The sequence below is a fragment of the Oreochromis niloticus genome, linkage group LG12, assembly GCF_001858045.2.
Source record: "Oreochromis niloticus isolate F11D_XX linkage group LG12, O_niloticus_UMD_NMBU, whole genome shotgun sequence".
Taxonomy (NCBI): Eukaryota; Metazoa; Chordata; class Actinopteri; order Cichliformes; family Cichlidae; genus Oreochromis; species Oreochromis niloticus.
In genome coordinates, this window is record NC_031977.2 from 29,619,204 (window position 1) to 29,646,573 (window position 27,370).

General features: G+C 38.9%; 1 protein-coding gene and 1 long non-coding RNA gene across 2 annotated transcripts; one reads left to right on the forward strand and one right to left on the reverse strand.

Moving 5' to 3' along the window:
* The first annotated feature begins 1,565 nt into the window (after positions 1-1,565).
* Positions 1,566-2,324, forward strand: LOC102079705 (uncharacterized). The gene is made up of 2 exons (XR_269684.4): positions 1,566-1,707; positions 1,793-2,324. It is a non-coding gene; the product is annotated as an uncharacterized LOC102079705 (long non-coding RNA).
* An 11,432-nt stretch (positions 2,325-13,756) lies between these two features.
* Positions 13,757-27,290, reverse strand: prodhb (proline dehydrogenase (oxidase) 1b). Its single transcript, XM_003454156.5, has 14 exons — positions 26,710-27,290; positions 25,760-25,968; positions 22,766-22,800; positions 22,521-22,670; positions 22,309-22,373; positions 22,114-22,230; positions 21,861-21,934; positions 21,262-21,343; positions 20,342-20,434; positions 19,770-19,916; positions 18,199-18,374; positions 17,411-17,509; positions 17,216-17,304; positions 13,757-16,194 (listed from the first exon to the last, which is right to left on the reverse strand). The coding sequence occupies exons 1-14, from the start codon at positions 27,052-27,054 to the stop codon at positions 16,004-16,006; spliced, it is 1,872 nt and encodes a 623-aa protein (XP_003454204.1). The 5' UTR covers positions 27,055-27,290; the 3' UTR covers positions 13,757-16,003.
* Between the last annotated feature and the right edge of the window lie 80 nt (positions 27,291-27,370).

Here is a 27,370-nt window from a genome sequence, read left to right on the forward strand (position 1 = left end):
GAACCTCTTGAGATGACATTATTATTCACAACCCACCACTTTTCTTCTGTCAACATTAAAATGTAGGTGAAATGTGATTTGATGTCACTCATGAATAATAATACAGCTGTACTTTTAAAGACTATATTTCAACTTGCAATAAGAACCAGACGACAGCTTTCAGGTTTTCAAGATTACTTTTTGACAAATAGTAAAAAAGGGAGGAAAAGTTTCACTTTGGTGTGACAAAAGCTTTTCTTTGCTGCTCTGTGGCAGCACTTCATTGTAGTTTCCCTGTTCTGTGTGTTTTAGATGTGTTAATTACTGGACATAAACCATTTTACTTATTAAGCATCTTTCTTCATTAGACAACACAAATCAAAATAAAAAGTAATAAAGCCAGTGAAATGAGAAATAAGGTATAAAATAAATGAAATGGTTAGTTCTCGACAGCACTTCTAAAATACTTGGGTCTTGAACTTAACTGTTTTTTTAAGCTATTCACAGAGTCAACACATTTCAAGTCTAACCAGAGACAGACAAATGCTAAATATTTAGTGCACATGAATATATGGGAAAAAGTTATACCTAGCTTAAAGTGTAAAGCTCTCTGAGTGATCAGTGAGACTAGAAAAGCTCTATGAAGTCCATTTAAGCTAGATCTTTAATGGAGAAAGGTGTGTGATTCTGTAAGGTAATCACAATTATTTCGAACTAGAATCTGAATTTGACTTGAAAAGAGTTTCACGGGACCTCTTGGTCAAAGGTTTTGCAGACTCATTCTGAATCACTGCTTAAAAATCCCAGGATGGTTTGCAAACTGAGAAATTAATTAAAGCAGCCTAAATGAAATGGGGAAAAAAGTAGCATGAATAATCACCTTTGTCATAGCCTGAGTTTCAAAATATCTTTCACATGCAAAAAGAAGAAACAAATGTTACACTGTGGTGAGACCCCAAGAATTCTGACTGACACTTCCTGCTACTTGGCGTCACAAACGGACACACACACAGGGACACAAATAAAAACCTCATCATTTTTGCATCACATTTTACACGATAATTTCTAATTAGACAGACATATTAAAATGGTTAAAGGTTTGTAACAGAATATTCTTTAGAAACCCCTCATAAAAAATACCTTTCATTTTGTCCTCAACTGCAAATGATTACCAACAGCAAAAGTACAGCAAGAGTGTCATGATGTGAGTGAGTGTGTGGTATTCTTCCATTTGAGTCCTGTGAGTTCCTGTCTCCGCCCATGTGGATGAGGCTCTGGTTCCTCACCTGCTTCTCTCACCTGTAATCCATTGACGGCAATCAGCGACCCTTAAGGCCAGCGCAATCCTGCACTCTTTGATAGTTTGTCAGCTACCTCATGGTGGTAACTAGGCCTCCTTGGCTCCCACAGCTCATATTTTTGTTTGTTTGTTTGTTTGTTTGGGGGGGTTGCCTTGTACTTACTCCCATCTCCTTGTGTCCCTAGTTCTCTTGCCTCTGATTAACCTCACCTACAGTGTAATGTCTTGGATGCTGGCCACACCTGGTAACACTCTCCAAACCTGCTTGCAGCCCCTTTCCTGAAAACAGCACTACTCACTGGACTCGCTTGCCATCACTCCTGGATTCCTGGAATCACAAGGTTGGAACCTCACCTTTCACACACCCCTCCATTCAGCCAGACGCTCACTCGGCTACCCTCCCGAAGCCTCTCACCTCCCACCTGCAAGTAAACCCGAACCGATTAAACTCATACTCACCTTCGGCCATCCGCACCACAGCTCTGGATCTAACCGCCCTCTCCTCTGTTTCAGTGCCTCCGTGCCAGAGACCTTTGCTACGTTCCTCTCGTCGCCTTTTGTACATGTTTCCTGTGCACAATAAAACCTTGCTAAATATCATCTTGTTTTGTCCATCAAGTCTGCTTTTGAGTTCCACTCCCACGTACTAGCCTTCTGGCCTGTGACACAAAGAGAGGCAGAAAAGGAAAATGATGTCTGAACCAGAGATGCTTGCTGTTAGTCGATCAGAATACTGTGATTCGCATATTTTTGACGTTTGAAGATGATTTCAGGATAAGGGTTGTTTTGAGACTGCAAAGGCTTTTTTTTTTTTTTCCCCCAGTAGTAACAGAAGAGACGCATGTTATTAATGTTATTTGTTAAATGAATGTCAAATGTCATATGGGGCAAACTAGGGTTTCATAGAGTTGTTTATTCCATCTCACTCATGAGTTTAAGTATTTTCTGAAGATTTGAAATACAAAATGTAGGAATTAAGTGGAATAATATTGGCTTGATTATCCATTATCTTATTCACAATGAAAGGAAAATATTGCCATTTGCACATGAGAAAACAGCTGCAGCAGGTGATGCAGAAATAATAAAACTACTATTAGTATCAAAGGAAATTTTTAGATTTCATCTATTATTGGAGATCAGAGAAGTGTCTAGCTCTGGCATCATTGGCCTATTGTTCAAAGCACCTTGAAATGAAGAATGTGAACTCAGAGTTCAGAGAATTTCCACAAACTAACACAAACAAACAAATCTTTGTGAGAAAGAACAATTGAGTCAAACTGGAAAGCTACAGAAAACGTAGCAGTGGAAAGGTGGTTCAGGATGTAAGCGCTAATTTCACACCAGCAAGTCAAAGAAGCCAAATTAAAAGACAAATCAAATAAGACACATAACACATAGAAGAGGGGTTTAATAAGACAGTGGGTGGACAGAGGCAACAATCAGCCTGAAAGTTTGCTGGTAATGAGCTGAGCAGAGAGAAAAAAAACTCTACAGAGGTCTAAATAAAAACTGGAAAGATCTGTGAACTGTAGCCTCATGAATTCTAAATTATTCTTGGGATTTTATTTGTAACGCTTAAAGCTGGAGTTTGACACACAAAATTTCTGACCTTCTGCCTTCAAACGTTTCCGTTTGCAGTTTATTTATTATATGATCAATATCATGCACATGTAGTAACTTCAGCACATCAAGAATTTGCATAACAAAGCAGTTAATCTGCTATGCAGCTGCTATCAAGGAAGAATGAATTTGATCCAGAAAGTGAGATCAAGGGGTGAGCTTGCTGCAATGCCCACTTGGGAAACAGAAGACTGAGAACAATGGGTGTGAGGGAGAGGGAGGTCTGTGAAAGTGAAATTGTTTTTCAGAGACAGATTTGTAAAACGCTGGAGCAGCTTGTAAGCAGCTTTCACTCAGATGAAACAATACCAACAGAGTCGTACATCTGCTGGCTTTCACTGCACGTACTTTCAGCGGATGTTTGTGTTTCACTTATGGCTAATATTTGGTGTTTTTTCCTGATGGAAGCAAAGCATCAGACGGTCTCATTTCATGTACAGTAATATACCCTTTGCTGCTAGTCGCAGCCTACAGTGTGTCTCAGAGCAGTGCGGGTATTAGCAGTGAGCTACTGGAGGGACGTAGGGGAGCCATGCTAGGCCAGCAGGGCTGTAATGATGATCTTCACCATGAGTGATAATGAGTGCTAAGGTAATCCTCGCCTGGGACCACAAGCAAACACACAATAAACACACCATTCTCACACAGTCATGAACAAAATGTCACCAAGATACCACACAAGCACTTATCTGGAAGCACCCCACACTTTGCCTGGACTTATCAGTCTGGGTACTGAGCATGCAGGGAAATCAGAGGCGCACAATCTTGCCCCTGAGGGGGGGAAACTTATGGCACCCCAAAGACTACTATGGTGACACCCCCCTCTTGCTGCTTCTTCTCATCCTCTCTTAACAGCTTTATTCTTTTATCACACAGGCAATCAGATAGATAGTGGTGTCCTGAAACCCTTCCTACAGCTCAGTGATTGGGGACTGTAGACAGTGGACCTCCCTAATGCAACCCCTGAGCCCTGAGGTTTTTAGCTGGAGCCACCTCTGAAAGAAAAGAAGGGGAGAAGTATGGAAAGCAGGAAAGATGAGTGCTAGAGGTTTGTGAGTTTCTGTGTGCAGAGCAGAGAGTGTGGACAGCAGAGTTTCAGGTGTTTTTGCAAAAATGGATGTGTGCATGAGTGGGTTGTGCACATAGAAGAGATGCTAGTAGCACAGATAAAAGGAAAGAAAAGCGAATCTCTTTCCCGTGTGTCATAAGTCTGTCTCTTTGAATGAGAGTTAAATCCATCAAGTCAAAGTGGAAGAGCTCCCTCTCTCGCTCTCTCACCTCCCCAACGCAACGTCCTCCCTTCCCCTTTGCTCATTCTCCCTCTCTTGCTCTCTCTCTCTCACTTTGACTTCCTCTTTGATCTGATTGTTTCTCTCCCTCACTGGACCAAATCAATCTGCCACCCACACATCATGTCATCACGAAAAGAAGACAAGGACACGTGTGTTTGAGCCGGCCCGCATGACACTTAATGGCTGTTTGCGCATGTCCGTCTGTGAATGTGTGTAGCTTAAGTGTCCCTTCACAGGCACGACAGCAGTCTTCCCGCTAAGCTTATGAATAAATATGATATTAATCCTTAAAACATGGAGGAGGGGATTACTTTGTTTACTACGTGCGTTTCTCCTGAAATGGAGTGCTACCACAGAGTGATGGTGGCATTTTTGCTTGTCCAAAAAGCTTTATGAAAAGGCATAAAAGAGTAAAAAAAAATGAACGGAAGAGGAATAATGTGTAATATTTCTGTGTGTGTGGATGTTGGCTGTGTGTGGGTGCATAACTGCCATATGTTCTTTAGGCAATTCATGGAAAATAAGAGATACGTTGGGTATTACAGCTCTATTTTTAGCACAGGCAATCTCAAACCATGCTACTGCTTCCATTGCGTTTAAATCTGCTCCAGCAACTTGCCAATATTTCCTCTGTCTTCTCAAAATCCTCATCATGATAAGAGAGAATATGAGTGGGGAAAAAAAGAGGAAAATTTCAGAGAAGCTAAGCAACCAATCTCCCAAAATAGGTCAGTTTGAAAGCACGATGAATTTTCATACAGCCTTTTAAAAGGCTTTTTAGGACTGAGGATTGTGGAGAAGATGCTGCTGAGGATCCCTTTTTCTCACACATGTACACACAGCTGGGTCGAGGTTCACTGAGGGGGCTTGAAGACTACTACTGCCCCCTGGTGTTTGCCTCTATGGTAGTGTGTTTTTCTTGGGCGTACATCCAAAGGCTCACCCCCACTGAGCATTTGGAGAGGCAAAAACGTGTGGGTTCAGTCTCCTCATATAGAAATCATCTCATCGAGGCTTCAGTCAAGGTGTGGGTGTTAAACACTGAACGAGAACGGATGAGATGTCCATTTGTTCCCCTTCAAACGCCTTCTTTATGTAGTGGAGCCTACATAAACACATGGGAGAAGGAGAAATCAATAAAGATGTGCCAGACTTACCCACAAAATTGGAGCTCTCATAAGCTGCCACCTCACGTTCCGCCTGTGGTTGTATAAGAATAGGGAGGGAATCTCTGACTCATCGTCCCAAAATAAGCCAAGCAATTATTCATATTTTAGGATCAAGTGAGTTAATACTGCTGACAAGGCTCTCAGCTCACCTCCAACTGCTCTTCTGTTCAACTCCGTTTAACGAATCTGCCGTATCTCTTAAAACAGCTTCTTCACAATGAAAGATTGGACTTGTGGTTTAAAATGTTCCGTGTCAAAACTTGTTTTATTCATCATAGAAACTAATTTATTTAACTCGTATTCTGAGCCTTTTCTATACAATAAAATTCTGTACTGCTTTGTAGACCATAATTGTGTCCTTTAGCTTTCTGTTCAGATTTTATTTCCTGCTCCTTCTCACCCAAAAATGAACAAAATTAGATCTTGAACATTAGAGTGAAGGAGCATGTGCCTACCACCACAAGAGGTCCTTGATATTTTAAGTACCAGGTAATAAAACTTGCTATCTTGCTAGCTATTTGCTTCCGTGGTGCATAAGATTTTACAAGACTGGATTTTATCTGTTTAATAAGAGCATGTTATTAAACCAGGCAGACTTTGGGGACTAACCATAGCTAGTTGGGCTTTAAATATGAACATGTTGTGTGCATTTTAGATAATTATTATATGAAAAATGATGCAATGTTTATATGTTTCGAGACTTCTGAGTCTCATGGTGAGTGAAAACTGTATTTCCTGATTTTACACGAAATATTTAGGGAAATAAATGATCTGTGATCTTCCAAGTAATGAGGATAGACAATGCTACATGCTATACACAGAATCAAATATTCTAGGTCATAAATGTAGATATTATACAGTATCTTTGAAGGCATTTTTGTACCTACCCATATGCTGCCAATCTGGAACGTTGCTACAAAAAAGGCAGGTTGCAGAGACTCACAGTGGATTATAATGACAGCATGAAGCTGTTGCTCAAAGCCGCACGAAACTGCAGCACAAGCCAGATGTTTGCTAATGTCGGTATGCTCACCTGCTCTGCTGTGATAAGAAATCTTTCATTTAGATACATGCAAAGGTTATCAAAATCTGCAAACAATATTTTGCTTTAAGCAGTCCTCAACTGTGCAGTAACACCGCAGCGGCTTTCTGCCAATTCATACAGAATGAAATATTTTACCAAACTTTTAAAATGATTCTTCCTTCATAATCCCCATTCCAGTCTCATGTTCTGAAAGATGTAGGATAAAAGGATAAAAATCACTTATCACACTCTCTGGCGAAACTGAAACATTCATGATCAAAAGATTGCTGTTGTAGGTCACTTGTCCAGACAGTAACTTCGAAGTTTTTCTTTTGTTTGTTTTTCAATGCAACAACATAGTGTCTAAAGGCCACTTGCAGTTCATTCTCAATGTTGCTGAGTAGTTTTGTGAGTATTTCCCCAAAAGGCTGAAAAACAGAGAGAAATATTTTTACGGAGACAGAGGTGGCAGGATTACCAAGTGAACTGGAGCTGATCTGACTCTGAGGGTAAGAGATTGGTTTCATCAATTAAATGTGGGCAATATGTTCTTATTTCCCCTGGTATCTAGTCATGCTGATTGGGGCGGGGAGAAGGAATAGCCCCATTCTGGAAATGACTCACACTCGTAAAGTTCAGTTTAACATGGTTAACTGCTGCTTTCACAAAGCAACTCGGTGTTATCGCCACCAAATCCTAACACCAATCTGGTTGATCACTGCTTGTCTGCTCAATGCAGAGCTGCAAGATAACCAGTCTATCCCCTGCACTCCTTCTGCTCTCAGCATCACTGGTCATGTAAAGGTTCCTCCTACTGTTTTGGCACTTCAATTTGATCCCCAAACCAAGAGCCACCATGCTGTGTTTGTTTGTTTGTTTGTTAAGATGCTTCTTTCTCTAAAAAGATATAAACATGTATCATCAAATAACCAGCATACCAGTATGTGGGGGATTTTATAGGGAATGAAAAATATCTCAGTCACTGTACAAATTATAAAAAAATCTTGGACACAATTTTGTACACAGTGGGGGGAATAAGTCCCTGCTGAATTTGTACATTTGCTCACTTGCAAAAATGAACAATCTCTGATATTTTTACGGTAATTTCATTTTAATATAGAGAGAAAATATCAGCTAAAAATCCAGAAAAACTAAATCAAAGTTAAATGAATTACTTGAATGAAACAAGTATTTGATCTCCTACAACCCACAACAAATTTACACTGTGTGCTGGCTTTGTGCCCATGAGACAGACAGATTACAATCAATCAGTTACAGAAACTCCTGATCTCAATTCATTATGTGGACAAAACACACCTGTCCACAAAATTGATTCTTTCCATTCCAACCTCTTCACCACCATAGGCCAAAGAGCTGTCAAAGGACATCAGGAGACAAGGTTGTAGACCTGCACAAGGTTGGAATGGTCTGCAAGACCATCAGCAAGAAAGTGACAACTGTTGGTCTGATTATTCAGAAATGGAAGAAATAACCATTAGTGACACTTAGTCTGGAGCTTCAAGCAACCCTCATGGGGTAAGAATGATCACGGCAGATCACCCCAAAACTACATGGGAGGAGCTTATTAATGACTGATACGCTGTCTCTCTCCATTAAAACTAAACTAACATGAAAATAGAAACTGTTCATTTCTTTGTAAGTGAGCAAATGTACAAATTCAGAAGGGGGTCAAATAATTTTTTCAACCAATGTAACAAAATCAAGTTCAGTCACCTCTAGTGTCTCTGGCCTTAGCACTTTAGGGAATCAATTATTAACATCGCACTACGTCTGCTTTTCTTTCTACAAGAGGTCAGAAATCACAAAAGAACAAGAGGCCAGAAAAGTAGAAACATAAATAATTTAAAGATTTTAAATAAAGCAAATGTCATTTTTATGTATAATTTGTAATATCAGTGCTTCCTTTAGAATAATGTCATGGCACAGCAAGAATATTAAACAATGTAACTCTCAAAACTTTCCTCACAGAGAAAAACTGTAACTGTGTAAAAACTGAGTGATGCGTAAGAAAGAAATGGAGTCTACCACATGACATATTCACACATGCAGTTCTGCTGTATGATTCTTCTACTTTATGCAATACCCTTATCCCAGCTCTGTTGTACATTTCACATAGATTGACAGAACAAAATTCTGATGCATGCAAGCACACACACACACACACAGTATGTCCACCCCCCCAGGCATCAGGTTCAATCCATCCTGTGATTGGGAATTGTTCTTTTTCTTATTAAAAGAACAGGTGGCCATGAGATAGCAGTCTCATTTTTCACTGCTTCCGCACTCCATGAGTCCAAACTAATGATCAAAACACTGAGCCGCTCCAAATCATCTCTCACCCCACACTGATAGATGTGGGAACTGATGGGAAGAAAAGTGTGGGTGCCTGCAAGTATTTGTGTGAACCCACAGCCGGTACACGATTGTGTGACTTTGTTTCCATATCTGCTTCCACACCTATATGTATATACATAATTGCATGTGCAGGTGTGGTAATACCGAGTGTGTTCATCGGTTTGCATGTGTGTGTTGAAGGCAATGGTGGGATATCTGTGCTTTCAGGGTAAGTACTAGAATGAGGCTGTGAAGCCAGTGGCTGTGACAGATCACTTGCTCTGCTCCTTTTCCACACTGTTGGTATTCTCTAAGCAGTTTCCTCTTCAACACACACAGAGAGCTTCCCATCTTCTTTCCCATTTTCCTTTTTTGTTATGCAGTCGTCGCTTATTCGTGCTGCACGGTGCTTATCACTTACAAAGAGAAACCAGCATACATCTCAAAGGGAGAAGATGAAAGTGGTTTAATAATCTGTAATGTATGGGTGCCATTCATTGGCACAAAACAAAAGGAGAAAGAGGAGATGGTAGCAACAGTAAACTCTAAGAAATCAAGTCACCCCCTTAACTGGTGACTTTATGGGAGAGAATTTGGAGGCTGCTGTCAGAGCCATTGTGTTTTTAATTCTTCCTGGGCAGCTTTACTCGCCTCCAAATGAGATTACTGAAAACACAAGCCAGTCAGTGATGACAGAGTGACTGAAAGAAAAAAAATTAATTTCAGCGATGTGTGAGGCGTGTGATATGTTATCTGCATTTGAATTTTCATCCCCCCTGTCATAAAAACTGTGATAAAGGCCGACACTCTGCCACACAAATCCACTCAGGAGATGATTTTTTTTTTTTTTGTGATTTCTATTAGATAGTGCAGCGATGACACCGATGGAAGCGGGAAGACGTGATGCTTTGGTGTGTGAAATAAAAGTGTTTGTCATGATCCAAACTTGACAGCAGGCAAGAAAGAAAAACACAAACTTTCCATTGCTCCCTTCTTTTCAGTGTTTGTGATCATGTGCCCCTTTCTGCCATTCTATATCGGCCAGTGAAATTAGTCATCGAAGGTCCCATCTGTTGTGTTTACGACTCATTTGTTTACTCACTGGTTCACATCAGAGCTTACTGAGGCCAGGGGGGATTCCTTCAGTGTGGGACAAGGTCCGGGCTCTAGGGTCAACTGAGCTCAGTGATTCATCATATTTCTCACTAAGTAGCTGTGATGAACACAGATTCCTTTCATTTCCAACTGTGATGAAAAGCAAAGTAGTGGAAAAATGTCACTAAAGAGCCAACGGAACAAAGGCAGAACTAACCAACAGTTGGTTGGTCAGGTCAGCCAACGATTTCACTACTTATAGATTTACATAATTTTCCAAGAAAAAACAAACAAGTGCTCATTGTCCGGACGCAGTTTGGTAAAAAATGGTTTGTTGGTGCTTGCTGCCCATAGGGAAATACTGTGAGCATGAACATGGGTTGATAGAACAGGTGGTGATGTTAGGTAAGACTGCAATAGTTTCACATTATGCAGATGAGCAGTAAAGACAGCAGATGCAGCTGGAGACATAAAACTTTGCTGAAACTCAGTGTTGTCCACCAACACTTTTAAATATATGCCAGACTGGGAATTAGCTCTTAGTCTAAGCTGATTTCCCCAGGCTTGCCTATCCATCCCTTCATTCATTTTTATACCCACTTTTACTAATTCTGGATGACAGGAACCTCATGCTATCCACATATTTTGCTATATAATTCAATCTTCATATGTCAGTTCTTTGCTATCAGTGTTGACATATACAAAAGCAAAAGCAATTACAGGCATAATAGCTATCTTAGACTATTACACAGAAATAAATGCAAAAGTGTATTGTGTATAGTGTATCGGTACCAAATAATGATTTGTTTTTTGGTACCCCAACCAGTTAACCTCCCTCTATATGTAGCTCTAGTTCTTCATGTGTCATTTCCCAGCTTGTCTTGTTCAGACATTAATCTGTGTATGTTGTTTTATGGGTTGCAGATGAACAGTTCATTTTGCTTAGGAATGTTCATAACTCAAATAAAAGATATGAAAGTATTTCCATGACACTGAAAACAACAGCTGGTCAAATCTTCTGAATTCTTAGGAAATACTCCTTTCAGTGCTTCCCTTGTTGCCTTCCTCATCACTGGACCAGCTTTTATGGAAGGGAAAAAGATAATACTGTCCCACAATTTGAACCACTTTTCATGAAAACTAAAGATCAACTTCACCAGCAAGTCATTCAAATCACGTATAGTTAATAGTGGGGTTTCCATTTTGTGCTATAACTAGCTGATATATTTTGAACCTTCAGTGGCAGGTTAACTATGAACATTGAGCTTCTATTATAAAATCTATGAATTACAAACATTAAGCTTCAACAATAAATCTGCTCAGTATAAAGTTGTTGCCTTGTGTGAAAAATTGTTGTTAAAAAACAGGCTCTGTATAAATATGACCTATATTAAAATGAATGAATACTCAAAGTGAATGTAAGGTTTAACATAATTCAGTTTGCACTAGTTATGTCTGCAGTGTTGCTGTATTAGTATGCTAATAGTCTTTGTTATTATTATTAATTAATTTTAGTCCAATTATTACTCCCTTCCCAAAACTCATGACTATAACTGAGTTCAGGGATGTAGATTGATTGATAAATTGACAGTTTTGCTTTCATGCTAATCTGTCTTTACTAAAATAGACCAGCTCCAGTGCACACCCTATAACTGGAACATAACCTCTGTTCTCCCTTCTTAAACATGGGGAAACACAATCCCAGATCTCCATGGATGTTGCAAAACCATTCCAATCCAACCCAACAAAATCCAGGGCCTTACGGAACTAAGGATGAATTTTATCTTCCCCAGGGCCTATGGAGTTGTTTAACTACCTCAGTGTCCTCACCTGTAGTGATGGGCGCATCATCCCCCTCGACCCTAGGCTCTGCTTCTTGTATGTAACCCGTGCCAGTGGGAGCTGTAGCTCAGGTGGTGGAGCAGATCACCTATTAATTGTAAGGCTGGTGGTTCAATCCCAGTCTACATGCCAAATATCCTTGGGCAAGATACTAACCCTCCACAACCCAGTTGGGTCATTGAGTCATTTCGACACCAGACCCATGTCAATAACATTATTACAGAGTGTAGCGTAAGTACAGCAGTGTGGTTCAAGTCCTTATGAATTCTCCTTTACATCTATGCATAACATAATGAATGATTAGGAAAAGACATGTAAGGTAATTCTTGGGGGCTTTTATGGACCGTCTAGGGGTGGCCAGACCATAACATAAGGGTGATCCATCCCCGTCCGACCCCAAGCAGCACATCACACGATTAGCGCAGTTTGATGGTGATTTATTTACAATGAGTGGATTTAAAACAGGGAAAGGAGCGGACTATAACTTTGGGGTTGACCTAAAGCCAGAACAGCAAACAAAAAGGAGCCTATCTCAAGGATGAATCAAACTTGCCTATTCAAAAGAATTAAACCAAACAACAGCAACTTACCTCCCTAACTAACAAAAACATAAGAAAACTGTAATCAAACAAAAGGGCAGTCCACCCCTACATGCTCCTGTGTAAAACAAACATCACTAGACGGGTAACATAAAGTCTGCCGGTTGGGATGGGCCGAGGATGAATGGCTGGCCGTCCACGGCGGTGTCATCAAATACGTTGTCTCCCAGTAGTTAGCCAGTCCACAGGAACCATCCCCTGGATCCACCAATGACGGAAAGGTACCTGCACACTTAAATTTGCATATGAGAGACATTAAGACAGCAGTCGTAACAGGGGCTATTTGACTATAGTCTTAATAGGTTTTTTTTCATTATCCTTTTGCATAATACATCTGACCTATTATTTATATATTTATTATTATTATTACTATTGTTCTGTTATCATAATGAATATCTTAAAAAACAAACCCTGTCAGCAGCATTTGTTTGTTATGATGACTGACACCTGTGTGTGTATGTATCTCAGTAATAAAGTCTTTTTTAACTGCACCGTGTTGTAGTTTTGGTTTGTTTTTGCTTGTTTCAATGGGGGTTATGGACTGAACTATTTATTAAAGGTCGTCTGCAGAGCAAATAAGCACACAATGTCAAAGTACATTTGTAAAATGTATGCAGACTATAGAGCATAGCCTATTAAGTATTTTTCAGGAACCGTGTGTGAGGTATTCATTAATTAGGACTAAGCAGCAACGTTTCTGGTTTGTTGTGTTTCTGTAATTACTTAGGATTTTATGCATACCTTCTTGTTAAGCGTTGCCAATTATTTTACCAGGAAATGTCAGTGTCTTGCAGAAAGTTAACAGCCCTTCCTCCTTGTTAGACATTTGAGCCAACTTTGTCTCAGATGTTGTTATAAAATATTGACAAGATGTCATGCAGCATTTTCACTGATGCTGAGTTATACTGTGTTTGTCATTCTGACTGGCCATGTAGAAATGATCTTGTGATTATGGTGCAATGTCAGGAAATACAGTCTATTGTCTGTTCTTGGAAGTCTTCTTTCTGCACTTTTCTCTATTTCTACTTTATTAAGTAATATTTGTATGGAAGAAGAAAACAATTTAAACACCTTAGCCAACTCATCGGCCTTCAAACTAATTAAGCCTACAAACAGCTAACTTCATTTTACTGTTTCCGGTTCGCCAGCTTTTGGCTGAACCACAGACAATTAAAATTGTGTAAATATTAGGTGTCAGGTGTTATGACAGACTGTATGTAAGGATTTTAAAAGATAAAAAAAATTTAAAAGTCTTTCTACTTTCTCATTTAGAATGACTTTTTTTTTACTATTTATAATTTACAATATAGTTTTGCACACTTCCCCTGAAGTTTCCCCTTAATTTTAACATTATTTTAAAATTGAGGATATGAATCGAGATGTTGAAGTTAATGTGCATTGGCCTAGTTATCTATTTTGTGCACTGTGAGCCACTAATCTCTCAGTTTGCTGTCAAAAGATAAAAACAAACCAAAACATAATACTCTTGGATGGCTCAAAGCCACCATACTGTCACTTTATCTATTGGCATACAAATCCTGATTAGAGCTTAAGTGACGCCTGGAATGCGGCAACAATCCAATCTAGCCATTGTTCTGCAGAAAAACAAAACTTTTCAAAGTTACATCCCTGAAAAATTATGTTCTGTATGTATTTAAATGAAACCTGTCACAGTGCAAGTAGTCATTATTTGAAAAACCCTGGGCTGTTGTGTTCCAAGCCAAGGCCACAGCCAAGATACAAATTTAGGTCCAAAAAGGTAGAAACAACAGCCCAAAGAAGCCAGTTATGTATGCCACACATCACATCTTGCATAATACAATGTCAACATTCATTATATAAAGTAAATTAGTCTATGCTGATTTTATTACATTCTTGTGTGCTTTTAATGTAGAGAGAACTGTTGCTGTGCTTAGAGCTTTGCTGACCTAGAACTTGGGTAGAATTTTTCACTTCTTAATGTGTCCTCTGAATCTATTCATGCTAACCAGAAAAACTCCACTGCCCTATAAGAAGGGATTTATTGGCAAATGTATACCCAACGGCACATCTTACATCAAAAGTAGACTTGATTCTTAATTAAACTGATAGAACACAGCAACAGTGACACCTCTGCGGTGCTCTGCCTCAGTAAAACTGAACAGCCACTAAAGTTTCTTCTGAGTAATGATTAATGCATCCAATTTCTGTGATCTGTATTGAGCGTAGCATCATGGGTAATTAAATGATGGTCTACAGAGCACTGACTGCTCTCATAAAATGACAAGGCCATAATTATCATGAAGCTTGGTTACCCTCTGACTCAAATACTAATTGTGCATCAATAACCAAGCAGAATATGTCACCAAATTAAAACCTCAAACAACTCAAGCTGTACAAACAGTTCAAAGCTATAGCATTTCCGTCAAGGACATAAAAAATATGCATGAGTTCACATACTTTAGCAATTTCACAAGCATATCAGGTAAGATGCAAATTTAACAAATACAATCTGCATTAAACATATTTACATGGTCAAAAATCAGAATTGCACAGAGTCATCTAATGTAATAGATAGTGCTCCAACATGCTAGGAGGTCTCTTTGTTGTAAGAGGTCCAGTCTGTCAGACAGACCAGAAAAACAGATATCAGTGCCAGATTCAGGGGGCTTTCGGCCTCTTGAGACCAGATTTAGCTTGCTTTATAGACACCCCAAATGGACAAGGGCATGCTGTAGATCAGTCAAGATGGAGAAACAAGACAGAAAATGCCCACATCAACAAGCCGCAAACAAGGAGAAAGAGCCTCAACAATTCAGCTATAATAGAGACACAGATTTAAACGTTCACTTCTCCACCAGTATGTCATCAGTACTCAGCCTATTAACCATAGAAACAGATCCACAATCACAGGGAAGGAAGAAAACTATTAATAGGTAGGAAACTATAATGTTTAACAATTACTTATGAGACTGAGCAGACAGATGGTTAAGAGATCTGGGATTGACCTGAATTAAGTTAAGAGTTGGATTTAAAATCAAGATTTGGACATGAATTGACCAAAATTGGGGAAAATTTTAGTCTGAGTATAGAACACATACTGTGGGCAAAAATATAACTTCTCTTAGTGAATATAATAACAAAGACGAAGAAGAGAGATGTGCTTTGACGAGGCAGTTATACTTTTTCATTACACATAGACTTATTGTTTTAAAAATGTCAGTGCAACCTCAAAAACAAACATACAGTACTGAGAAGCACATATACAGTACATATGCCAATATAATTTAATGCTAACATTTATATCAAGCATGTTATTCTTATGATTCCCGTTCTTCTTGAAAATAAATAGAGCAATAAAAAAGATGCCCAGCCCAGTCTTGTTGACATTTTAGGAAGTCCTTCTGGAGCAGTAAAGATGCCCATTTGATGGATATTAGAGCTCTACAGACAGTGGGAAGACAAAATGAGAAATGCTTATGGATGCAGAGGTGGAGAATAGGAGTGAATGGAGTGAAGGTGGATAAAATCCTGCAAGAGCAGAATGCTGAAAAACACTAGTAGGAAAAAGGAAAATTGGTGGCCTATGCAAACAGTCCATGAGTAAAAAAACCCCACTTCAAAATATAGAGTAAAACAAGACATGTGCTTAAAAAAAAGACAGAAGAAGCAGCTATGATAATGAACAGTAACCAAAGAACCAGAGAAAGAAACCCTCAATAATCTTTACTAAAACTTTTCTTCTGTTTTCAGTACACTGGTTTGTATAGAAGCTCTCCAGAGGCAAGTCTCCGTTTCAGCTCTTTCCAAAGCAGTTCCCTCTCCTTCTGGGCCCCCTTCATGAAGCCTCGGTTCTCCTGTGCTCTCCGAGACAGGTAGGGCATTACCTCATTCACTGGTCCATAGGGAACATACTTATAGACAGGGAAGCCTGCCTGGCCTGGAGTGAAACAAAAGAAAATGGGATTGATAAATGTAGACAAATCAAAGTATTTCTCTCTGTATTTGTCAATATTATGAAATTCCATTTCATAAAATATCATTTTGACTGACTAGTTTAAATGACAGAACAGCATACTTTTCACAGATTATTTTGGACAAACTCTATAGAATACACCACAGCATGAGCATCATCTTGATTGGTTTCTCTCACTGAATGTTTGCTACGATCTGTGTAATCAGGCAAGACTGCAGTATTTGCACTGACATCCTCAGTTTACAGCATTTCTATTTGAAGATTTCCTCTCGTCTGTCAGTTAGGCTCGCACACTGTGAAACTGCTTTGCCAGGGCTTAACTCTTTAGCTCTGTCGAAATAAATGTTGTTTCAACTAATCCATCCAAAACATTATAACATGATACAATAAACTCGGTCCCGACAAGCACATCCTGAGTAACAGCATATCTGAAAACTGAATTATAAAAACTAACTAAGGCACATTTGGTGCAGTAAGTGATGGACAAATAATATGCATCTCAGCTCCAGTCTGTTTTATTTTATGAAACAACTCCTTTATTGTTTCAGGATTCAAAGCTGTGCTGGCTGCTCCATCCCTCAAGAAAGCAACAAAGAAACACATGCCTGTCTGTTTACATCAATACTGGTCAAGGCCATGTCAGCTTCAGCCTCACATTGACAGACAACTGCCTGCCGCCACTATGTCTAGCTTTGACTGACAAACAAAGCGCTGAGATCCAGCAGCGGCACTTCGTTAAGAGGACTGTTCAATACTGAGGTGTCTCGGCTCATATGTCATGCAGACTGGCTTCTACATGTGCACTCCTTGGGGCCTGTGAGGTACGTGTGTGCAACTTAAAGGTCTTATGACAGAGTTGAAAGCATGACAGGGTGTATGGCCTGTCTGGCTGGAACTGTCAAAATTATTCTTACTATTTATGACAAGACAGATTGGTACCTAGACATTGCATGGTTGTGCATTTCTGCTTCTGTACTTTTCTTACCCAGTGGGAAGCTGATTTGATCACACATGCCCAGTAGCTGACCAAAGTATACCTTGTTTTCTGTGGGAATGAGACCCAGCTCATTCATTCTGATTGAGAGAGGATAAAAATATAAGCATGTTTATACAGATGCAATTTTGTATGAAAGAATTATAGTTTTAAGTTTCAAGTTACTGGATACAGCATAAAACTTGCCTTGTTAAGGTGTGTTTCACCGTGTCTTCATTGTGGGAAGCCACCATTACATTTGCTTTTCTGTTGAGTGCAATCTCATCCAACACATAGTCCAAACACCTTGCACAAATACATGACACACAACAGGGACAATTTAGGTTGTCATAATAATGGGTTTGTTTGTCTTTCAAGTGGGAATTAGTAACTTATTTTATATTGTTCACTATAAAATATGCATTTTTATTATACTGTGCTTACATTGTTTCATGGCACATTGAAATAAATCAATTTCATCAGCAGATGAATTTATTATAAGGTGTGGGACTACGTTTACAAACCTATACTCCATAAAAAATCTCTATAAACATCAAGTATTCACAGTATGTAAACAGAAATCTGGCCCTGTTCATTTGTTTCTCTGTTAGTAAGGCTATATTAATACACAGATTCATAACCACCATCTGCATATTCTGAATCCACCTCATGTCATACTGTATCCAATTAAGCATCCTGAGTTTGTTCTTCATTGATTACATTATTCCATCAAAATCTTCTCAAACTCTTGAGACGAAAGCTTGTTGCCATAAGAACAAGACTGCAGTAACTCCAAATAAAAGACTCTGTCCTCTGTGGTGTTAACCGGTGCCTAATAGGTTGACAGTTTAATTCTGTTATTTAAAAAAAAAACAACTACAGTAAGCAGACTGTTCCTCTCTGAATATGAAAAATGAGAGCTTGGCTAACAGCAATCAAACTCTACATGTGTAGATTTATGCAGAACAAACAGACGGACAAGCCTTGGCTCTTACCTGTGGTACATCCTATTGGTTGACTCATAGTCAGGGTTAATAGGGTCTTCATATCCAATCTCTTTGGCCCTTTCTCGCTCCTGATACATGTAGGCCCCACGCACCAGCTTGGCAGCAAAGTGCCAACCCTCACGTCGAGACAATTCTACATCCATAGTTACATTGTCATAGGCCTCCTGCAGAACAAAAGGAGGAGGACTGATTCATGAAAATCAAGTCCTCTAAGTTTAGGTACCAGTTTTAAAACATGTTTTATATACAGAGCTGACCGCATTCCATGTTTATTACAAATGGAAATGTGCAATGATATACCTGCTTTATTTTTTACTGAGGATTAGTCGACTTAATCTGGGTTACATGTCCTATCTACCTTTACATAATAAATAAAATGACATGTGTATAAAAAGAAACAAAGAACTATGGAAGACAAACTCTGTAAAACGTGAACAAGGCACCAGGGCTGAGGTTAGCATCTGAGCAAACCATAAGAATTTTAGATAGACCAATCCAATGTGGAGATGATGTATAGCACCACAGCATATCAGCACAGTGGCAGGGCAGAGGGGGGATGATTTGGGCTTGGTTTCCAGCCACAGGACCTGGACACCTTGTATTCTATGTATGCAAAAGGATTTTAGAGTCAAATATGAGCTCATTAGTTAGCTTGGATTAAATTGGGTAATACAAAAGCACAGCAATCCAAAAGACAAAAATCTTTTAAAAGAATCAAGGTATTAACCTCTCAATCAACTCGAGACCTGTGCGTAAACAAATGCCCACAAATGAACCAAAGCAACAACGTTTAAACATTCCTCCACAATGATGTGAGAGACTGCAGAACTCATACAGAAAATAATGACTTCAGTTTTTCCTATAGGCAGTTCTATAAACTATTGAACTATGAGGAGTATTTGGTTTTTCACAGGACTGCACATAGCTCTGCGAAAATGTTCTTTTTCACGACTGTAAATAACAGCAACATAAAAAATAAAACACTCACAATAAACCTTATGTTGTAACCAACAGATAATATTCTAAAAATACAACTATTATGAACCTATGCACTTTTGATATCATAATGATAATAATAAAAATGCTGAGAAAAACACTTTAAAAAAAATAAATCACCATATTTCCACCACTATTGTTTTCTCGTCTTTGTCACGTCACCCTTTCGAGCCCAGCTTGGCTGACTAATAGAAATCTGTTTACATGCTGGCATTTGGACCTGTCACAGCATGTTTTCTTCGATAAAAATTACAACGGCTGTGTCACTGGATCTCATTAATAAAGAGAGGAATCTCCATCTGTTTTGGTTTTATTTGTTTGGGGTTTTTTGCTATTTTCAACAACTGTTCATTGGATCTATTTCAAACACACTGAATATATTACTAACCTAAAGAAGCACATTGTCAAAACCTGGGGTTTCTTGTGAGCTGAGAACATGGATTTAATCACTCAGTGACAATAACAATCCTCCCATTCACCGCAGGAACATTTTGAATAAGCAAGGCATTAGTAGAAGTTTGCAGCTTTGAAGATCTGTTTTTGTGCCAGCTGTAGGCCCCGACCTTTAGGTAGCATTGATAGGTGTTGAAAATGACAGGCTTTTCTCTGTTGTAGGTCCTCTGCATCTCCAGTGTTAGTCTGCTAATGGCTGGCTGGAAATAGGTTTGCTCTGCATCCACCATCAAACGAACACCACTCTCTAGGGCATGCTGAAACATGAAAGATCTCATTAATTTGGTGTAATATCATCTAATATCCTAGAGTTTCATTAAAATAGTTTTCAAGGTTGAATTAGTGAACATTTTTTATTAAATAAATGAAACAAAAGAATCAGTGATTCTTAACACCGTGACATTAAAACACAGTAATAATAATAATCCCTGTAATTTGTTTTATTATTATTATAATTATACCAGTGCAGCTTTTATAGACTATAGTACCTATATACTTAAGGAAAGTATATCATATTTACAAGATTTACAAATCTCATTTAACCGATACACATAAAAACATCTTAATAACCACATATAATTGATCTATAGGTATTTATTCATAGTAGTTAAACAGCAAATTGCCTCTAAGTGTGGGCATGTTCATGTATGGTAATCAGTCCTTGTGGCTGGTATGTAATTACCTTCGCCAAGACATCTACACGCTGTAACATCCGCTTCATTTGTTGCTCCTCCTCTACAGTGAACTTCCCTAGCAGAGGCTCCAGCTTACCTAGCTATGAACACAACCCAGGAGAGAATCCACTGTGAGATACTAATAAACCAAATATCACACAGCATGACACCTATTAGTGCTTCCCACTTTATCCAACCATGAGCTGGCCTGATTTCAAGACCACAGATGTATGCAGTCTAACATGCCCAGATTCTTCACACACAATTGATCCAGGCTTTTTCTTAACCCAGGGCTAAGTCATTCACCCTAGAAATTCCAATGATCCCAGATATTTACTCCAAAACTTGCTTGAGAAAATCTGCAGTTAAAGGTTGCAGACTTTTAAGTAAATAAAACTCCAAATGGCTGTTTACTATTTGCAGTGTAATTGAGCTGATTATGTCCAAGGTCTGGTTATAGTAAAATAACTTCAGATAAGAACATTTAAACTGCAAAAAGCCCTTAATTTTCACTATAGCAGCCAGAGAGCAAAAAAACATTTAGTAATGAAGTCTTTATTTTAAATGTCATCACAATGAATTACTAGTTTTGTTTCAGTTTTTCCAGTTGCTTCTGAAATGAACATATTACAACAGGGAACAAAAATAATTGGATCAATAACAACAGCCTATGGCAGCTACAGTACATTTGAATGAATTGCTTAGAAGTCAGAATTAGCTCAGCAGGTGCAGCTGACACTTAAAACTCTCCTGCAACCTGAAAGCATGCCAAACTTGGAGCAGTATTATATAAGTCAACTGTAGTCTCCAAGGAGTAATGGTAGAAATATATTTTAAAAGTGTTTTTTAATTTTGAAAACTGTTTTCTTTAATCTATTGTATTTCCACCAAAAAATCTCTCTCTTTTTCAGGATTCTATGCTACTGACCTCAACATTTGGAACAACAAGCAGATCCGATATCTTTGTCCTGTCATCTATTAGGCTGTTCCAGTCAAGCATGTCAATGCATCTGTCAGGGAAAAGGATGGAAAGTATTACAGGAACAGTGTTTTGGCAAAACTATTACCAGAATCTTTTTGTTACCAGAATCTTTTAGGGTTTTTTCTTTTTTTTGGTCTTACTGGCCACTTTGTGGATAATTATGTTTTTAAAGATTAAGTGAAAGATATATTTATAGCTACACCCTTTCTATTATTAATCATTACTTTTATTACTTGCCAGATTTTGTCAGGTTAGAAGAAAGGAAAGTGTTGATTATTTCTTCCATTTGTCAGAAGCAGTAAAATATATTAAAGTGATCATATTTTATAGTATTAAACATTGTATAAAATAAATTATCAAATGCATGAACTAAGAATATCCTCTTTAGTTTAATTTACTTTATGAAATTAATATTAGTTTAAAATTTCCATACCATTTTTTTCATGAATTAATTCTTCTGCAAAACTGCTTCACAACTAATGAAATATTTCTCTGTGTGCAACACACGTCTTTTATGACTATTTGAGAAGTCTGGTCTCGCTTACCCTGTCGAGTCCTCTTTCCTTCCTGTAAACCAGCCGTAGAAGTCACCGTTTGCACCCAGTTTTGTCATGAATTCCTATGAGAATACAGAGATTTAAAGTTCTGCACAACACATACACTAACAACATCTCTTGCATTGTCCCAGTTGTGCATTTATGTAAATGTAAAACCTATCTGACATGTTTAGCACATATTACACAAGTATCACCATAATTCATCAATACGAAAAACATGGAAAAAGAAAAAAATTACTACCTGCAGTTGTGTAAGCTCCAGCCTCTGCTCTAAGGCCTCCAAGCCATCTTTACCCTGCTGTGATGCTAGGAAGGTGAAAAACCGCCGCCATTTCACCAGCACCTCTGACAACTGGAGCTTTTGTAGAAAAAAAGTAGTGTCATTCAGCAAGACTAAAAGCTTACACTGACTTTTTCATCGCTCTTTAGTGCCTACCAGAAACTGAGGTCGTCCTAGTGCAGTCATTTTGATGGCAGAAAAACCATCCATTGAACTCCCACCTACAAGTGGCACACAACATTAAAATAAATTAAATGATAAAAAGCTAAAGATAACAGCGTGATGGTACGATAGAATGATGTCTGGTGTCATAGACGACACCTTCAATGCAAACACAGACAAGTGTGGCTTCTCCTGTGTTTGCCTACCAGATGCTTTGATGCATTTGATAAAGGTTTCCATATGTTGGTCACATTTGGCCTCGTCAGCATAGAAATATGTGCGGGCTCCGGTCACTCCCCCACGGCGGTCGCTGAATTGTTTGTGCACTTGATATTTTCTCTCTCTGTGGTCCTTGCCTGTGAGTGAAAAACACATTTGCATATCATTACTTTTGATTACATCACACAGTACAGTTTGTCCACAAATGAGGGGAAAAAATAAGGCAGCTTACCTATGTTCTCTTTCTCTGCAGCGGACACACATGAGCTAAAACAGAAGTTATATGAAAGGATAAAAGATAATTGGTCCTGAATTTAAGCAACTTGAAAAATGTGAAAACTTGCACTTTTTTCTGTGAACATTGTGGTCTTGTGGCAGTGGCATGCTCGAGGCTGCAACTGTTTACTGATGCTTTGCTGAACTGCTGCTGCTCACCCTCTGCAGAGGGGAGTTGCAGCATCACTCCACACTTGACCTATTCCCCCCTCATCATAAGGCACAGGGGAGCTCATGTAACCAAACAGATGACTAAACAGTAAGCATCCTGGACATCAGAGACATCAAGAGGCTTCAAAGCCAGGAAAACTAAAGGGAGCCATATTCTTTTAACTTTGCTTGCTTTTGACAGGGGCTCTTTTTAAAAGCAAAATCTACAATGGAGTCCATCTGACATGTGTACTATTTTAAATGTTTTTTTTTCTTTTGTCCTTCCCTTGCATGATAGTGTTTTATGTACAATCTGCTTATGCTTAAAAATAAAAGAGATATTTACTATTTCCTAGACATTTTTTGGTATCTTTTAGATACTATTGATTGATTTTCAGCCCTAAAAAATAAGACACCAAATTTCAGAAAATTAAATTGAATTAAACAGCTTCAGTGGACAGTTTAGGTGTCAAATGACATTTGTGTTATGCTGTCTGTGTCACATTTGGGATATACTTTATCGCTAGCACAAAACACTGGCACCCAGCTGCTTTAAAAAGCATGCAAGCCTTCAAAAGCGTGCATTTGTCAAATCTAAAGTGTAAAACTGGGAATGTATTTTTAGTATAGATGGTCTACACATGTAAAGGCTGTCACTGTAAATATCATGCGTTCAACATCAAGCCAGGATTTGCTTCTGTTCCTTATACAGTATCTTCCTTCTTTTGGAAGAAACTGACTAATGTTGTTGCTATCTTGACATATGACTGGAGAGCTTGTCAAACGTGCTGTCTCAGATCGAGCTGGCTTAATGTGCCTTGTCCTACAGTCTCAATGTTTGAAGGTGTATGTTTGGCAAACAATATCTTTCTAGGCTCAGATTTGATACCTCGCTTGATGTTTCTAAGCAGGCATCCCCCAACACAAAGAATATCAAAGCTGTGCCGTGACATCTTGTTACTAGTGATGAGGTTTAAAAAATATATGCAGTTAAAATAAAAGGGAGTTTATAGCAAAGAGCTTACTAAGGAGTTTTATCACCTTACAGAATGTGATAGCATGACAAAAAATTAAGAAAATTATGTCTGGCTCAAGATGTTATCACTGTCAGCTGTCACTCTATGTCAACAGACTTAACCATAAGATACCTGAATGCCCCATTTATTCATCACATCTGAGCTTTATAAAACTAGAGATATACTGAGAGTTAGAAAAGGTCAGTCTTTTTTCCTCAATATTAACTTTTTTGTTAAGTATATTTGACAAGTACATTTGTCATTTTTACTTCAAAGAAAAAGGAATCAAAATATTCCCTTTTCTCTACTGATTTGTCTCTGAAACATCTCCAAAGGGGACCAAAATGGCATTCATGAATTACTCATAATGCATGAATGCCCAAAGCTGCAACTAAAGTAAAAGTCCTGCTATTGCCCACAGAGATACTGCTTGCATAAGGTTTGCACTGTTGTCCAAGTTTACATCATCTCACAGATCACTTAGGAATCCCGTCACATGGGCTGCACGAGGCAATACCTAGCAAGTGAGAAATTCTCTTCAGCCAGCCAATTCCACACTAGAAAGCCACAAGTATGCCAACAATTCATGGTGTAAAGAAGATCGACCTCCTGGCTGCAATAAAAACATATCTATATTTGGTATTAAACTACAGGAAAATGCAAAAAATGTGCTTTTGCTTTGTGTTATTTTTTTTAAATCTGTAATATGTGTAATACAGACAAGCATAGTCTGAATTCAATGTGTCTTTGACAGTAATTGCATGCAATTTTGGGCCTGAACCAATTGTGAAATTCTAGGTCAATACTGACATGTAAAATAACAGTATAGATTATTTTTTTTTGTATTCCCCATTTTGTGCAACAAAAATTTTGTGCAAAAAAAAATCATTATCAAGAAATAACTTTTTGGAGTTATTCGCTCCTTCACCACATTATAGCTGTTCTCACAAATGAATTCCAGGCAGTGTTAGAGCAGTTAAGTCAGGGCACTGTCCACAATTGCCCTGTATCCTGTACAGCATAACAGGAGATCATATCAATCACAAGTGTTCATAAAACTGAAATTACTCACTTTGGTTTAGGTGAGAGCTGATGCATGGGTAAGCAATTGTCTGTTCTATTCTCAGATGACTGCATTAGACATTACACCGACATTTTACCAGGGCGCTGGCAGGGTAAAAACTGTTAAATGTGCAATTCAGCTGCGTCAACCACTTGTTTTCTCACATACAGCTCCACTGGGTTGTTTCGATAAACGTTCAGGGCTGCAGTACAGGTGTGAAAACAAACAAATTAGGGACAAGGGATCCAAGAAATCAAGACTAGAACATTATTAGGACACAGCAAATATCAGCCACTGCAATAGGTGAAGGTCATTTAAAATTAATAAGCTGATGGCAGTCGGCAAAGCAAATACTGCCTAATATATTGGTACATCACTGTGTAATACCTTTGACCTTATCCAACCAGATGTTGGGTGAGGTGTGGGGGGGCTGGAGCCTATTCCAGCTGACACTGGGCAGGAAGCAAAGAACAGTCTGGACAGGGCACCAGTCTATTACCCATGCTAACACATTCCAAACCTTCAACCAATTTAGAATTACACATTAAACTCTGGTGCATGTCCTTGGACAGTGAAAAAAAAAACCTGAGCACAAAGATGTGCATGTTAGGCAACAAGCATGTCAAAACCCAAAACCTTCCTTCTGTGAGGCAACAATGGTTATCACTGCAACCGGATTGAGTCTATTGTACTATTAAGTAAAGTAATAGAATTTTCATACTCCATCTCTTTCCGCTCCGCTTCCTCCTGACTGATGTCTTCCTCAACACTATAGTCCAGGACAGAGCCGACGCCGAAGGAATGGTTCTTCTGAATCAGTGGCTTGATATCATTGTGGTCCTCACCAGCCACAAACTGACCATAAAATGTCATCTTCATAAACTGGTCAAAGCTTTTCTGGCCTAGAATCTTCTTAGCTAGACCCATTATCTAGGCAAAAAGGAAAGGACATTACATTTTCTGATTAGTAATTCTAATATGTTTTGGGCTTTCATCATGTATTTTACATCGTCCCCATTGATTATGTAAATATGTCATAAGTGTGCCATGCTGGATGTGTTTTAATGCACTCTACTCCCATGCATATAACTACAATAACAGGACAGCTGAGGTTATGTAACATGGACTGGATAGTTGAAAAACAGGTTGTAACTTGAGAGGTGTGCATTGCATTTAAGGGTGGAGCGGAAACTGTTAGGCCTGTCTTCATATGAGAACATATATAGCATACAGTACATTACTTTACATACAGCCTATGGTTCAGATTTGATCAGCTGACAGAACTTTTGTTTACCTTCAACACTACTTATGACTGACATAAATGGGAATATTCCCATATTGGTTTGAAAAGAAATTGTCAACATCACTGCCAATGGTATATCTATTAGTAAAAATTAACATAGTAGCAATTAAATTGTATTATATAATATATAATATAATATTGTATTATACTATACAATTTATCGCCCAGTGACTTGCTTACACGTGTTTTCTTTGATTGTGACATCTCATTTCCTTGTTATGCGAACGTTTCACATAGAATTCAGTATTTATGCTCAACTTTATTAAAAAAAACTGTAATTAGAAAGTGATCTGAACACCTAAAGGCACATTAACAAACAGACTTCGTGTTAAATTGCCGGGCTGCGCGGTGAGATAGCACCTCATTACCTCTTTGTTCTTATCAACCAGGAAGTCATATGAACAAAGTTTGAAAACCACCAAACTTCTGAGCAGCTCTAATGAGTCTTTGCTCTTGTAAGCCTCCCGGGTCTGCTCAAAGTCTACGGAGATCTCATTAGCAGCGGCGGCGGCGGTGCCTTCTCTCCTTCTCCCTCCTCTCCCAGACAGTCCGGGACACTCTGACCCGCCGCGGCTTCTGACACCGTCATGCTCCGTCTGGGCTGGCGAACTGGAGGTCACGGTGCAACGGACTGCTCGGTTTAAGACTAACCATTTAAAGTGAATGTCCGCGCTCGCCCGTTTGAGGGCTGGCACGGTTTTGACGTAAAACATCAGCGGATAGCTGGGACGGATATCAGCGCTGAGGTGAAGCTAGCACACCATTAGTGTTTGCTAGCTGCGCGTGCGTGCCTCAGTGTAAACAAACTCGGGCCCGAACGGGCACATTAGCATCACTTGGTTGGTGGATTGAGACGGTGACGCACTCACGTCTTCGTTCCTGAAGTTTCCCGCATCGCTCCACCAGTGCGCGTTTTTTTTTTTTTTTTGTGAGCACGTTGCATTGTTGTAGGTATTATTTAATGGGCAACACTGGCACCTCCCGCAGAAAACACGAGTTACCATGACGCATAAAGGTACAAAAAAAAAA